The sequence below is a fragment of the Paramisgurnus dabryanus genome, chromosome 20, assembly GCF_030506205.2.
Source record: "Paramisgurnus dabryanus chromosome 20, PD_genome_1.1, whole genome shotgun sequence".
NCBI lineage: Eukaryota > Metazoa > Chordata > Actinopteri > Cypriniformes > Cobitidae > Paramisgurnus > Paramisgurnus dabryanus.
Genome location: NC_133356.1, coordinates 24,039,910 through 24,056,759, shown reverse-complemented (window position 1 = coordinate 24,056,759; position 16,850 = coordinate 24,039,910). Strand labels below are relative to the sequence as shown.

The 16,850-nt window shown below is 38.0% G+C and overlaps 1 protein-coding gene across 1 annotated transcript in view; it reads right to left on the bottom strand.

Moving 5' to 3' along the window:
• The window catches only part of lrmda (leucine rich melanocyte differentiation associated), a 338,769-nt gene that overhangs the window by 103,539 nt on the left and 218,380 nt on the right, over positions 1-16,850 (bottom strand). Inside the window, exon 5 of the mRNA XM_065297191.2 lies at positions 15,637-15,763. Coding sequence (XP_065153263.1) covers positions 15,637-15,763 — 127 coding nt within the window. The remainder of the gene's footprint in view (positions 1-15,636; positions 15,764-16,850) is intronic.

Genomic DNA, 16,850 nt, shown 5'->3' with positions numbered 1-16,850 from the left:
TATACTGTCATTGAGATCTCATAAAGAGTTTCTATATATGGATATAACAATGCAGGTATGACAAGTGAGCTAACTGGAAATAGTGAAATGTGAGCAGGCCAAACATTTTTAAACACGTATGTGCTGATGTTGAGACTATTTAACTTAACAGCTAGATTAAAAGAAGCCGTACATGATCCGCCGAATTTTCCCTCTTCCTCCTTAACATAACAGGAGGTCAAACAATATGAAGGTTATCAGCGCCGTTTCCAAATAAATTGTGCTCGGGAGTGTGTCTCGCTGTCGTGTGGTGTCTTAATGATGCAAAGTTAACACACACTAAATAACAGCGCCTCCCAGCATTGACAGCCTCAGAAATAATTGACCAATATGTTGCAGGCTGAGATACAGTGGGCTGAGAATCCAATCGTGCAGCTGACAGAATGCATTGAGTATGCCACTAAATTCTGCATTATACACAAAGAACTGGCAGGTCATGGAGCTGACTCCTGTGAGCCATTATGTGATGCCATCAATGAGGCTAAATTACCTGCCTCTCCACAATATGCTCCAGTTAACTAATTTTCTGACAGCTCACTGTCTCACAAGAAAAGCACCAAATTCCCTAGCTGTCAGGTGCATGATGGACTATTCCTCTTTTTTTCATTCGCTGCCTCTTTTTGAAATGGCACCACTCCCAGCAGCCCCTTCAGCGAGAATATGTTGTGATCCCGTAAAAAATGTGCAAGCAATGAAGTAAACCAGATTATAAACTAAGCCCAGAATATGCATTAGCTGCCATTAGACACGGGCCGCCAATGCCGAACGGAAAATGAGAAAGCGCAAAAATTACCAGTAATTTTGCCAATATTTGAAAAATTTACATACGAGGTGCATTATAAATCACTGAATCATTACGTTTCAGGCCATATATTCATCTTGCTATTGTTGTTGTTCTTCCTCCCCCTCTCCAAAAAAATCAATGAAAGCTACACCTCCGCAACCAGGCCGTCGAAAAAAAAATGAATCCTCAGGTAGACGGAGTCATTTTTACCCTGCCAGCTCTAGAGATGCGAGCAAGGTTATAAAGGCGGTGTCTCTGTTGAAGGTTTCCTTAAAGCGAGACCGCATTACAAAACAATACCGCCACAAAACAAAAAAAGACACCCACTTAGAAAAAGAACATTGTCTGCTTAAAGTTCAAAATGCATGCCGGCGTTTGTCTCTTTCGCCTTCTTTCTTCTTCACTCCGTGTGCGTGTATGTTTCTTTACAGAGGTGGGCTATCATTATCTCAAGAATGACAGTAGGTGGAAACGCTATCTTTCATTACACAGAGCATAAATAGTGTAATCTATCAGCTCTGTCAATCAGGATGATTGATTACGGCCTGTCAGAGAGGAGAGTGACATATTAGAAAAGTTTTGTTAACAATGCCTATTGCAAGTGGGGCCTGCCACAGAGGCGAGTGATTAATGTGTTGTCAGGCTGTAATCCCACACCGCTGGCTAATGAGGCAAGAATTTATCATCTTTACAGACTGGCAGATGTCAGAAGGAAAGGAATCCAAAGTGCTGGAAACAATATACTGTTTCTTACCGGGCCTGACGTGTCTGACAAGCTTTAAAACCACAAAGAGCCCTTGTGTAAGCAAAAACTTGAATAGGGCAACTTTCCTTTTGGCATCTTCCTTGAATTCTGCAAGTCACCAACTATTGCTATGAGCAAAGAGTTGCCATAACTTCAGGGTTGTTACAAAGAGCTTTGCCTCGAGTCATTTTTACACAATGAGTAAGTCCATGTACTCAGTCTTTGATTATGCAGCTTATCCTATAGGAAAACTCAAAGGCACTGCTATAACAACAACAACAACAAAGTGCGCTTAAAAAAAACCTTCTTATAGGAAACGGAGGTGTAATGTGATCACGGCTGGTTGTTTATACGTAACAGCGCTACATTTCTGTGGGAATCAGATTGTTTGGGGTAGGACAGGCCCTTATAAAAAGAGTTCCGGCTGCCTCTTTGGCTCCAGCTCTCCTGCGGGTCTGAGATTCAGGGCCCCAACAGGGAGCCACTGACATGGGGTGAGAAAAGCTCCAAGCCCCCGGGACAGAAAAACACTCAATCTCTGTCAGGGCCACTTTCACTGCTGCCAAACACTGCATACAATTAGCACAGTTCTTTAGCATGCAACGCACTCCTATGAATATTGAGTTACTTAAGTAAAAGTTTGAGAAAATATATTTAAACAAATAGAACCACTGTGGGGACTATAAAGCACTTTTAAAATATAATTTTCCCCAATGCTTTTGGGGGGATTTTTTCCCAATTAAGAATTCTGTTAAAAGGCAGAAAAGTGTTATGTAAGTGATGATGTGTATTTAAATTTCCTTACATTATGAGGTACATAGCCGTGTAATAAGCAGGATAAGGCACAGACAGCTGGTTGTTTTTGTGAAATAAGCCCCTTCAAGTGTGATACAAGACCCTCCGCTTCGTGTCGGGTCCTGATCATACTGTCGGGGTTTATTTCTGTGATAACAACCAGCTGCCTGTACATTATCCCGCTTATTACACGACTTATTATTTACCTCATAAGTAAGGTTATGAACATTACAAATATTGAATATTTGAAATATTTTATTAGCTCATTATTAATGAATGCAGACTTTCTACACACTATTTGGTTTAATCATTTGTACATTTAATATCATACAGGTTATTAAATGACACATTTATATTTAATTTTTTTGTAATAATAAACTGCACCTGCAGCATCCAGGTTACCGTGTTATTAGTTTTTGAGCGGTTGCTATCTGGGAATAACAAACCTGCAAGTTAATGTGGCCAATCATAATCAAGCATTCCAACGAGTCGTGTAATAATAATAAATTCTTTTTTTAAATATTTAGTATCTTGTTTTGGTCTCTTTTTGTTATAATGAAAGCTTGTGCTGAAGTTGGTACTAGTTTAACGATCCATGCTATCCCAGCATGATCCGAGATCATTCCGAAGAGCATCTTGTTTGCTTCAATGTAAGCAAAGAAAGCTAATATTTCTACCCAGTCTCACAAGGTTTCGTGATATTGTCAAGTAATTTTTTTGGGTTTTTTTCCATTGTCGTTCTGGTTTAGATTTGGTGCTTGCATTAGAATGTAACTTTATATATTGGTTTATACTATTTTTTCTGATTTCTTTTAATATGTCGCCTGGCATTAGGGTTAGAGTTGGGTTTGGGTAGGGATGTCATTTTATGTAAATCTAACCCTAAACCGAAGCGACAATGGTAAGAAAATAGGACAAAACAGTTGAGTAACCAATACGTGATAATCACACGAAAACAGGAATTCGTCATACGATCAAGAAAAAAATTCGGAAATTCGTGATAATATCACGAAAAAAGAATCAAAAAATTACGTGACTATATAACAAAATTTTGTGAGACTGGGCTGAATATTTGGTAGTATTAACAATTTCTTAACTTAAATTAACTTAATTTGTCAGTCTGGTGGTGTTTTATTGTGTGTGTTGTTCTTACTTGTTTTGTTTTGTTTCCTTACTTGTTTTGTTTTTAATGTTGTACCACTTTAAGTTAACTTATAATTTTATTCTATTTACTTTTTTATTAGTTATAATTCAGAATATACAAGTGAATTGTATGTCAAATCATATGCTCTAATAAAAAGACGTTTGATATAAATTAACATAATTTACAATTTTTTATGTAACCCTAGTCAGAAAAGTAGTACTGGTTGCACACCAAGGTTTTCTTTTAATCAAAGTTACAAACTCAGAAGTGATGTTAAACCATTCTCCATCGCTATCATTTTCATCTTGCCTTCTTTAGAGCAGATCATCCGAGCAATAGTGTGCTATCTGTATCTCCTCGTCCTAATGAAACACAAATTGAGTGTTACAATTGCAACATTAGCGGCGCGGGCTTATTTGCATATGTTTATAAATCACAATGACACAATTAGCATTATATGATACAATCAGATGCAGGATTATTTTAAATATGCCTAATGATCTGGCTCAGTCTCAGAACTCTGGCACGGTCCTGAGCTGCAACACGCACGCATGCTGAGGTCTTTCAGAATAAACCATCTGTGTTTAATTAGGCTGGCAACATCTTACAATCATCAGAGGAAAACTGAAAAGTTAAACTGTAATTAAACTATGAGAGCTGGCGCTGTGGGACTTGTGTGTCTCTGTAATTGCAAAAACATCATTGAATAAGTGTTGGAACTAAAGGGAAACAACAGCTTACTCGACGCAAGCAGATCTGCGCCGTCCAGCCGTCCACGGCTGATACAAGGAGCGCGCCTGTCAGATGGCCAAAAGCTAGATAATAATCTTCAGTTCATTATGACTAAGCAGTATCTACTTTATGACAAATTGGTATCCATTACAAGATACATGTCAATGTTTTCTTAACCTCATGTCGTTCCAAAACTGTTTAATTTTTCTATGGTGTTGTTGTGAAATCCATGCATATTGATTTCAATCTTACTATTAAAGATATTAAAGGTTATATTTTCACAGAATGTTCTTTACATTTTTTAAGAAGATTTTATGTAAAAACAGTAAATCACTTAAACATGACTTTAGCTGGGTTTTCACAGGCACCATGACTCTTTTGTGTTCCCAATAAAAAGCATAAGGGTTTGGAACAACATGAAGGTAAATCATTTTTGTTGGGAACTACTCCTTTAATAACAATGGTGATTCAAGTTAAAATAGTTTATGTGCCAAGGTTTTGGTGTACTGATGTCAATGACAGGCACATTTGTTGCTCTGTGATGAAGTGTTGTTTAATGGGAGAAACAAACTCTTGACAACATGCAAGTTCAATACTGTCATTTTTACAACAACTACATTCAGTCATATTGAAGTCGAGCGAGCACTGGGGACAGATGGGGATATGAACGCTCAGCCGTTTTCCCTCACTTTCCATTAGGCAATGCAAATGGGAAACATCATTGTGACTGTTCAAACAAAACTCCTCAAAAACATCTGCTTGTTTTCAGGCCAAAATACGCAATATATCACTCGTGTAATAAGAGTGACGTGACATTGAGGTCATCAGGCCCTATCTCCCGGCTTTGTACGGGATCGTAAATCAGTCATGCAGCTATTACTAACAATTAACTGTGCTTTAAACTTTAACAGTCTGTTTATGATGTGCAATGTCATCTGATTTATGTGGACACAATGAGTCACTGACTCTAATTGCGGCTGTTTTTTGCGGATCGTGGCCTCACCACGACCTCTAAAAAACTCCAGCTGCCAGATCACTTACAGCGGTTCTGTCCTCCTGCGGTCCGACCCCTGCTGCCGGACACCTCAGAGCCAAAAGGAAAATGTGTCCCAGTCCTCGTCCCTCAGGAACAATGAGGGGAAATCCAAAACATCTTCAAGTCCTTTCTGACACATGGGGGAGACAGTGCTCTCATAATTATGGGCTTCCCACACAGGAAATGAGTTGATTCGATCAGTGATTCCCAAATGGGGTGCATGCACCCCAAGGAATAATACAGTACAATATGTTGCGAGGATACTTTATAGGTGCCAAAGAATGATACAGTATGTTACATTGTTCTCTGATATCTACATATGAAGGTATTTGACTTTATTATCCAGAAAATTATCTAGAGATAAGGGGCCCTATCTTGCACCCAGCATAATTGACTTTGTCAGTGACGCATGTATCATTCGTATTTTGCACCGGCGCACAGCGGGTTTTTCCCTCCACAGAAGCACGTCGGCAAACTAGGGAATGAACTTGCGCTTCCTGGACGGTTCAGCGCAAAAAAGGAGGTGTGTTCCCGCGCAAACCATCCCTGATGCTATTTTGCAGTTTCAAAAAACAATTGCGCCACTGACCAGAAAAAAATTGTCTAAAGTCAGTGGCGCGTTGCGCATTGTTCATTATGCTATTTTAAGGGCGCATGCTTGACCATAATGTATAGTGTGCACAACGCGAATACACTTTGCATCTAATCTACACAGATGCAACAGTTATTTTTGCAAAAAATAAATTGTTACAATAAAAAATATTAACACATGAGATAAGGGGAATCATAGTGGTGAGCATTGTGGTGATAGTTTTTATTTATTTTGTGTGGCTGCGTTAAAAAATTATCATGCAAATAACGATTAAAATATTTTCATAAGTTTGTTGTGTGGCTGTATTACGTTTATTTTATGTAAATAATAATTAAAATGTTTTCATAAGAAACCTTAATGTATGTAAACTTGATTTGTAAGTGTACTTTGGTGTTGGACTGCTTGCGTTTCTTGGCTTTCAGCGGTGAGGGTGGACGCAGCGATGTCCTCTGCTGGCGTCAGGTCATGTGTAGAGGCAGATCCACCTCCCGTTACACAGTGTGCCCGATTTATGCTGGCAAGCTTGGGATTTCCCCGTCTCCTGACATCATTGTAGCGATTGTGGCGCAACGTTCTGGGGATGCCAGCTGATGAGACAATTGTGGCTATTTCCTCTCACGCCTGTTTAACCGACGTTGATTTGGGCGGGTTTCTCCTATCCCCATACAAAACAACTTCTCTGTCTTTGACTGCTCTTACAAGAACATCGGTCTCCTCGGCTGTAAACCGCTCCTGGCGTGCGCCTGATAAATCCGTCATAAGAATAGCAACCCGGCATGGAACTTGCGCCCTTGCGTTTAAAGGGAATGTTGGATAGCGTTCTGATTGGTTTATTTGACGTTACGCCCAAACCACACCTATGAATAATGAACCTACTTCAGACCAACCCCTAATTGATTTGCGCCTGGCGCAAGAGTTATTTCTCCCGCCGGGAAAATAGCAACAGCGCCCAAGATCCGCCCACAAAGTCACTTGCGCTTCGTGCTTCGCACTTGCGTTTCAGATTGTTAAAATAGGGCCCAAAGTTTTACATGTCCATTTACAACCCTAGGATTTGTCTCAAGAATGAAATGGTCTATTATTACCTTATTTGAAAGGGTCATGAATAATAATGTTGAGCTCTGCTTTGATTGGCTGTTTAACAGAGCGGCTCATTTCAGTAGCTCTGTGCGTGTGGAAACCAAGCGTGCCGCACAAGCCCTGAAAAGTGAAGCCAAAACGTCCAATCGCCCCCCAGTGACTGGTCATAAACCCCGCCTCCCCCATGTTAATCAATGGGACTTGAGACCAACTAAACAATTTAATTACACTTCAGTTATCTTTTTTCCGAAGCTGGTTTCTGTCATTTACTTTAGTTTGTATCACTCTGATGTAAATTTAAGTGTTCGTTTTTAAAATAAGTTTGTTTTTAGTTGCTCCTACTGCGCAGAACTGGTCCCGAAATCGCTATTGCGCACACTCAAGACCCAAGATGTCAGGGCCATATCGGGACACTGGCGGCTTCACTTTTCACCAATGGAAGAGAGCGAACGGGCGTTGTCCATCTTTTTTTACAGTCTATGGTGCAAACAGACATTGGGTTTGAGCCTGTATCAGATGAAGATACAGATTTTAAGGAACAATCAATTGTTTGGAGATTGTAAATGGACGTTTCTGAGTGTTAGTTTGTGTTTTTGCAAAATGTAACTGTAACTTCCGCCTAAGCATTAACTAACATAAAATAACACAGTCTCACCCCATTTCGTCAATATTTGACGACACTTGACCATTCGTCATATGTTGACGTGAAGGGTATACCTTTCGCGTCATTTTTTGACGAACTGGGGACTTCAATACTATTACGTCCGTTGCATTTTCTTTCCTATTTTATTACCATTTGCGCGTCGGTTTAGGGTTAGATTACGCAAAATTAAACAGTGTACGCGAAATTAAACAGTGTACGCGAAATTAAACAGTTGTCACCTGGCGTTGGGGTTAGAAACAGTTGTCACCTGGCGTTGGGGTTAGAGTTAGGTTTGGGTAGGGATGTCATTATATAAGTCTAACCCTAAACCGACGAGCAAATGGTAATAAAATAGGAAAGAGAATGCAACGGACGTAATAGTATTGAAGTCCCCAGTTCGTCAAAAAATGACGCGAAAGGTATACCCTTCACGTCAACATATGACGAATGGTCAAGTGTCGTCAAATATTGACGAAATGGGGTGAGACTGGGTTGCATAAAACTCAGCAGTCACAAATTTGTTTTTAGCATTGTAACAACATTGTACTTAATTTAATGTTAGGGTTTACATCACGATTGTAACATCATACTCAGTGTTATGTAGAGATTGGCCTGTTTTCCAACTGTCTTTCGAATGCATGAAGTTTACATTAAAAGGAGCAAACAATCCTGTTTGAGGCTCACCATATGTCATTACCATGTACCCTTGCTATTTATCTTTGCCTAGCTAAATACATTTTTACATTCTATGGCACCTTTAAGATACTTTTGATACATTAAAGTCATAAATTATAATTAGAGGTGCACCAATAAATGCCAATATAGACTTATAATATGTGGCCGATAATCTGAATCGTACACAGCCAATATTATTCACAGCTGTTTCGTGTACTATGGCTTTTGATCAGTAAGTCCTTATCCATCTGAAATCACTGTTAGTTTGAATCGTTTGAAACATGTTGCTGTGCGCGTGGTCACAAAAACGTAACGTTTGCACATGCATTCAAGCACGCAGTTTCAAAACAAGTGATTTTAAGCAATTGAAACACAAACAACATTGCTATATGTGTGTGCTGTTTTTGTGTGAGAGGTCACGCATCCGCTGCTCATTAAGCTCGTGAGAATATTTTGCCGCTTTAAATGCCTTAAATACACATATGCGTCACAATTCAAAACTTTGAAAGTAACCTCATAAACACGACAATTTACGGCTTAAGAGAAAGGAAACAGTTGAAAGAGAATGCGCATGTGTGACAGTAGATTGGATCCAGTCTTAAAGGGGAAGTTACCTAATTTTACTCCTGTCTGTCACTCATGTTAATCAAACAGCATTGAGAAAAATCTGGACGAAATCACTTTGCTACATTTAATAAGATATATAATATACTAAAATTATGAAAATTCTATGGCATTAAATATTTAATAACATAAAAACCTTTTTAAATGATAAAAAAGTCTATCGTTATACATATTTTTATCATAATATAAAATGAATCATATCGTGAAATAACATTTTGTTCATATCGCCCACCCCTACTCTGGTAGTAAAGACATTTGACAGATTAGGTGTGCATGATTGCCCCCCTTTACTGAGCTGAAAGAATAGTTGCACACTGTTTGTTTTTAAATTTCATTGTGATCATTGTGATCAAGCTCTTAAACATACTATCAAATGATTTAGTGTAATCCCTGTGAAAATAAGCAGATTTATTGGCTATGTACTATATACACCCCAACAATAAAACACATCTCCAAATACAGCATGCACACCTAAACATGCACATACACGCACAAACAGTTCCACGTAAGCACAATGCTTAATTTAACACAGTGTTACCAAAGCTGAAGACAATTCATGCAATAAAACTCACTATTATCTCAATTATTTAACCGAGCTGCCTGCCATAAGTTAGATTCAGTCACACAAATTCAGTTAAATCTGTCTGAAGAAAATGGCCGTAATGACCAATTCCAAGCATTCTCTTTGGCCTAACTGTGCTTCTAGTTGCAACTTTATTTTTATAGCTGTCTCTGAGGAAAAATCTCTCTATAAAATGATTCAGCAAACACTGAAGGTACATTGGTTCTCAGTTGCTGCTATTTATTTTGTTTAAATGCTTCATGGAAGCCGCGATTCTCCGGCAGGGAGATGAATACTGCAACACGTCGCATGAGGGATGACGAGAGAAAAAGAAGTTCTCTGTCCATCTCATTTTCCATCGAGCTTACACAGTGAAAAATGCAGTAGTCACACGCTATCAACAACCTCACCGAGGTGGCTTGTCTTAGTTTGGCTCTTTCATTTTGCTGTCTTGATATGGACGTCTTAAAAAAAATTTAAATGAAAAATGCATAGAGGAGATCCACCTCATAATTTTCCTGGCTCTGGCAACATGGATTAAGGAGAACCGGCGGGTCTGTGTGACTAGAACTGATGGGACCTCCGCACCGAGTCGAACTCCTCCAGTTGGGTTGTCTGTTTTTCATTACTCAGGAGGAGGATGTGGGAGAAATCGTGTATTGTGGCAGGGAAATCAAGTCAACGCTTTATCCAAGCATAATCTAGTTGACATTTCGGAACCATTATACTCTTACGTAGCTACCAAACATTTCTGCACTGGTTACTTCATCTTCAGGAATACTTCATTCGTGTCATACGCTTGAATCAGTGAAATATTCTTTAGGTTGAAAAATTGCTTTCTGGATTCTCAAAGCATTGCATAAAAGGGTGTGACTATTCAAGCTCTGTCTATTTTTTATACATTTTTCTTTCCTGTGTAGGAAAGGGTGGTCATTTTCTAAAAATGTAAATGGCTTTACTTTGCATTAGAGCCATTTCCTACATGTTTTTTTTTAGGGACAGGAGATTTTTCCAGTCCACTACACTGCAAAAAAAAAAAATCCTATTTACACTTACATTTTTAAGTTTAATCAACTTGAATTTACAAATAAGTGAGCAGTTGTTATAAATTATAAAATTGAATTAGCTTAACTTATTTCGACTTTATTTTTTTATTTGTAGCAACTCTTCACTAGTCAAGAAAGTTAAAATTGTAATTTCAAATTGATTAAACTTAAAAATTGAAGTGCCAAAAAATGTATTTACAATTAATTTTAACTTTCTCATTATTTTGTAGGGATAGGAGATTTTTTTTAGTACACTACACTGTAAAAAAATCCTATTTACACTTAAATTTTTAAATTTAATCAACTTAAATTTACAAATCAGTAAGAATCTGCTATAAATAAAAAAATAAAAGTTAAAATAACTTAAGCTAATTCACTTTATTTTTATAATTTATAGCAAATTCTCACTATTCGAGAAAAAAAACTTTAAAAAACAATCGACAAAGTTTAGTCAACTTCAATTTACAATTTTTAAATGATTTGTAAATTCAAGTTGACTAAACTTTTTAGATTTTTTTCAGTGTAGGGGGCATGTGATTGGCCAAACATTTTGCGAGTGCATGATGAGTCTATAGTCCCTTTCACACATACAGTCTTTACTGGTAATTTACTGGTAAATTGCAGTTAACATGTCATGTGTGAACAGAACCTTTCCGGTAAATCAGTGCTCCCAATTTACCAGTAAGACAGGTTGTAAGATTAACGGTAATTTGCCGGTAAGCGCTGTGTGTGAACGAAAAATATAGCATTACCGGCATTTAGATGACGTCAGACCGCGCTGACAGATCGGGCGGGCCAATCAGAAAGTTTTTTATACAGGTGACGCGGTTTCCCCCAGACTGTTTACGGACGTTTCCACACACATGTTGCTTAAAAGTCGAGCACACCTGAAGTTAACATCCACATTTCTTCACCAAAGTTGTTTAAAACAGCTTACCATCTAATTGCCAAATTGCCGACGTCCTTAGCACACCATCTGTGAAGCCTAATGTGCAAACGCGCAGGTTCCGTTTGACGCCGCCTAACGCAATGTTGTTTGGTCACGAGCAACTTCGCGACCATTTGCCACAGATGTGAAAACAACAAAATACGGACCGTGGATATTAAGTCATAACCCGCCGTTTACAAATACGACACGGACGGAGCTCGCCGGCCGCGCACCACAGGTAACTTCCGCTTTCTCTCCGAATTTTCCGGTATTTTGATACTGATGTGTGAATGATGTCTTACTGGTAAAAAGACGGAATGTCACTGCATGTGTGAACAGCACATTTTTGTATTTACTGGTAAATTCATTCTGGTAAATTCATGGTAATTTACCAGAATTACTGTGTGAAAGAGGCTATTAACACCGCATACTTTGGTACAGTTTTTACAATATCTACAAATAAATGGTATGCTTGTCAACTTTTAGTAGTACACTAATATAAAACATGAACAAAAAGTTGTAGGTAAAATCTTAAATTTTGATTTGGGGACACAAAGGGAAAGAATTAATAAATGTTAAGAGAAGTTTGTTGGGCATAAAGACATCTTTATTTCAGAGTGCAGCCCAATGACTCAAACGCCATCACTTTTTATGACCCAGGTCTTAAAAAATAAATAAAATGATCACATTATGGCATTCCTATACGCCCAGTCTCCCAAAAATACAGCTCAATGCTTTTTACTTCCATTCTCTAAACTGTAGCTTTGGGAAAGAAAATGGAAAGAAAATTATAAATACGCTCTCTGAATTTCCTTGTTTACTGCAGGTAGTTGTTCACCCCCATCTTCTGGTCAGATCACTCCATTTTACCACTCTAGAAATCCAATAAAACACAGGCCCAATTACGCTGTCCTCATAACTACAGCTCACAAAACGACCTCCCTTTCTTCCAGCAAGCACACATCAGCCATGCAGAGACACCAGACAACAACAGCCAGACAGCTCATTTTCAACCACTTACATTAATATATAGTTGTAGGACCACCAGTGCATAGTGGGAGAAGAAAATCAATGCAGAAGAGAAAGAGATTTGCAACAGGCTGTAATAAATGTCACCTTGGGCTAAATTGCAAAGACGCAAAACATTTCAACACATTCAGTAAGTGCAACATCACTTTGGGACACAATAAAGTAAAACTCTCTAAAAGCTGCAATTTCTGCCTTTACTCCTTGCATGCATTACCCTTAGACAGAGTCATAAAACAAACTATGCAGAAAAAAAGCGTAAAGTCATAATGGAATGGGACAATATTTAGGCAAACTTTTCTAGGTTTATCTGGTGCTGAAAATAATATTATTGCATCTATTGGTTCATTCAAGTTATGACCGAATGATTAAACTAACAATATATGCCCGCATGATCACCGTTATAAAGTTGTGTTTTTCTAGTGCAAAACTAATTTAATGATCATGAAAAATGCATATATTCAATAGTTTTAAATCAAAATTAAAAATATCATAATTATTAATGCTAACAATACAACACAGTTTATAAAAAATAAAGCTTGCTAGAATACATTACTCATTCATAAGCTAGCAGGCTTAAGCAACCAGACTACATTTCCCATAATGCTCTTGGGCAGTATGAGAATAAATACTCTTTGGTCTGGAAATCATAATACAAAAAAATAATACAGCATACAAACACATTTTCATAATACATCTCATTTATCTTGAACTATAAAAAAATACATTTCTTATAACGTGACCTCATTAGGAAAATCGAGATTTGATTTTACAGGCTAAAAAAACCTCCAAATATTTGAATCATCGAGTCTCTACGCAACTCATTACATTTACATGCCGAAACAAAAATAGTTTTGATTTATAAAGGTGTAAAGTTGATATGTGGGTAACAGTAGGTAAGTACCCAAAAGGCAGGCATAAATGAGATATTTAAAGATGAACACAATGCTGTCATGAACGAGACTCAGATTAAAAGGGAAATTTGGAAAGCAAAAAAGCTAATTACAGTCTGCGGTAACAACGTTAACAGCAGCATGTGTTTAAACGTAAGACACCCCGGTGGAGGAACATAAATGCAAACACAAATAAGTAATTATGCCATCATCTTCTGCCGCCCGTGTTGGCGCTAGCACGTCGCATGCTCATTAATTGGTGACCTGCACTATTGGTCAGCAGACAATCGGCACGATGATGAAGCCAATTAGAAGGAGAGTGTACACATGCCCCGCAGAGCTTGTTATGGCTGACACATCACGTCTCATCTAACTCAAAACAAATGCTAACGAAACGTTAGCTTGACAGCTGCGTCAACCATAGACACAGACATTACAGCACGGCCAACCTTCTCTGCCTCTCATCAGCCCCTACAAAAGGAGTTGTTGTGAAGGTCTGAAGCCTTAAAGCTTTGAAAAAGGATGTTTGTTGAGTCAATGTCATTATTTTGATCATTCTGAAAGTTGTCTTTGGCTTCATATGGATTAACATGTTTAAAACAAGACTAAAAACTAAAGTTTTTAAGTAAATGCATATAGAAAACATAATCATCCATGCTATCTCAATATAATATAATACTTAAAAATACTCAATGGCACAGTTAATAAATTAATGACGTAATATCAGACTTTTACCTTTAATATTTTCTAAACCTTTCTGTAAATTTCAGGTTTAAATTCCTGTATGCTCTACCAACGCTATCTCATGGCAATTCTTATACAAGGTGGCTAATATATATTAATTTGTATGACCATATTCGTACATCTTTGTACAATTTGCCTTGACCCCTGTGATGTTAGGGTTTCATTATTGTTTTTTTATGATAATCTTATGCTTATGCATAGTTAAAGTCGTACTAATTCATACACATTAGCCAAGTCGTAAAATATATACAAATTTTCATGAGATCAAGCTGGCTGTACCTATAGCACTATAATGGCAACTCAAGTTTAACAATACAACAACTATGGAGATTTTTGCTGTATTTTTAATCCTTGGTTTCCAAACCACATTGTCATCTCAAGATTATTGACATTTATTTACAATTACAGTTTTTTTATACACTTTATCTGCGCAAAAGTAGTTAAACTCCCAGATTGGGTGTAAATGCTGCATAGGTTTTCTACATTCTGTGTTTTCTTTACAAAATGAAGAGCATTTATGTTGACGTAGTGTGTTAAATGTTAAATCAGTTCAGTGTTTTCTTTGTTTATATACATAAACGTACTTAAACTGGATCTGTTTGGCACGGTTATAATGTTTGGGTTGAAATTGTTAAATTCATTATTCATCTGCATCACTCTCCTTAGAAGTTCTCTTGATTCCTAAATGGCAAATCCAGAAATGTCTTAACTCATTTGAGTGACTGGTTGCACAACACTTTCTTATTTCTTATTTTCCATTTTCCAGTCCTTTTTACTTATTTTCCAACCAACAAAACTCAAAACATGCCCGGCTGCGGTTCAATCATCGCATGGGTTTGACTTCTTCTGTTTGTCACTTTAATTCTGAAACAAAATAAAATCTCGTTCCTTTATACACCCTGGAGGAGGAGAGAAACAAAGACCAAGGAGATGCATTCGAAGAGCAGGACTTTGATGCGTCTTCCTCAAAACCCAGCAGAGAAAGAGAGAAATAATTGTGTGTGCTGCGGTTAATTAAGCGATGGTGACGGTTGTGAACGTGAACTGTCGCTCCGATCGAGAGCGCTGTCACGCCACGCAACGCAAGAGCGAACGGACAGGCGCCGTCCACTTTGATCAAAGCTTATGCATAAGGAAGGAGGTCAGGTCGTGGTCATTAAAAGACCCTCCTCGAAACAGCCGAGCGAGATTGAAAGGCCACGTCTTCAAAGAGTTGCGTACAAGTAACCTCTTAAGAGATTCTGACAATTTGCTACGGACAAACAATGAAGTCAAAGAGGGATTAGCTTACGGTGCCTAACCTTTAAAGTTCTTATAATCATCTGTACAGAAAGGGGAGGGTTACACAAATCATTTACAGGGTCAGGCTGTGTAGTTATTTATGGATGTTACATAACGCATGTATTTCGTTCTCTACTAAGATGCATATTAGTACAAGTGCTTACAAGACTCTTAATAAAAGTGAGAATCAAAGAGAGATAATACTGATTAACGTCTGCTTGCACATGTCATGTGTCTCGGACTTTCTAGTGAAATCAAAGAGCTTACTTCGTCATTTTTAGGCTTGACCACCTTCATGAAAGCTCCTCGTGTTTGGGCCTCTGACCGCTCCCACTGGGTCACTTTCCGGGTGTCCAGGAACTTCAGACTTGTCAGTTTATGTAGAACAAAGAACCTGGAGATTGAAGAGCAGATTAAAGCAGATTTTACAGACCTGCAAGCACTACATACCACACATTTATTTTGATATATCGGCAGGCCCATATTATTGGCCAATTAATTAATTATTGGACAGATAAGGAAAATTATGCTGATGTGATTTGCCGATATAAAGACTTAACCTTATTTAACATGACCTTTAACGTTTACATGACATGTTGATACAAAATGTGAGATGTATTTTTTACTTTTTTTAAAGATGCAACTTATTATCGTCATGTAGATATTATCGGATAATAAATTAATTATCGGCCAGATACGGAAAATTATGCCGATGTGATTTGCCAACAACTTATTTAACATGACCTTTACATTTTAGGTGACATGTTGATAAAACTGTGAGATGTATTTTTCCCCTTTTCTAGGGATGCACAATATTATTTGCCGATATAAAGAGTTAAAGTAATTTAAAGGTATAGCGGAAGATTTTCATTTTCCGGGTGGATCACCACTGTTATTGGTCATCCCAGTTGTCAATCATTCTGATTATATGTTGACGTATAACCGTCGCACGTGCTCGCCTCTTCGTTCGCTTTCTGCACATGCGCACTTTCACGTGTATGTGTGTTGTGCTACGGTTTCAACCATTCATTGAAGGTCGCATTCTCACTGTTTTTTTTTTCAAAATGTCTGAGGGTCGCAAGAGAAAAAGTGTCTACGAATTGTATGACAAGAAGAGAAAGGACTATAAATAAAGAAACAAGACCAGATGTTTATGGGAGACTATTTCACACGCTGGCGTGAGCTAAAAGGACAGGTTGGGCTTCCCACGCGAAGTTTCTACTGGAAAGGTACATTTTGTCATGCTATTTGGAGAAATCCATTTAAAATCACTGCTGGTAAAAGTTGATGTAAGCTATGATTTGCGATGCTAGCCCTGGCACAAGTCACGAACCGCACAGACACGGTAAACATGCCGACAGAAACTTGTAAACAGAGCGAAGAGAAGAACTGAGCTCCTGCACGCTGTCTCTCTGTCTCGTGCACGGGTTTAACAGGCGTTCCCTCTCGGGAGCATTTTTTAAAAAATATCGAGGGGCGGT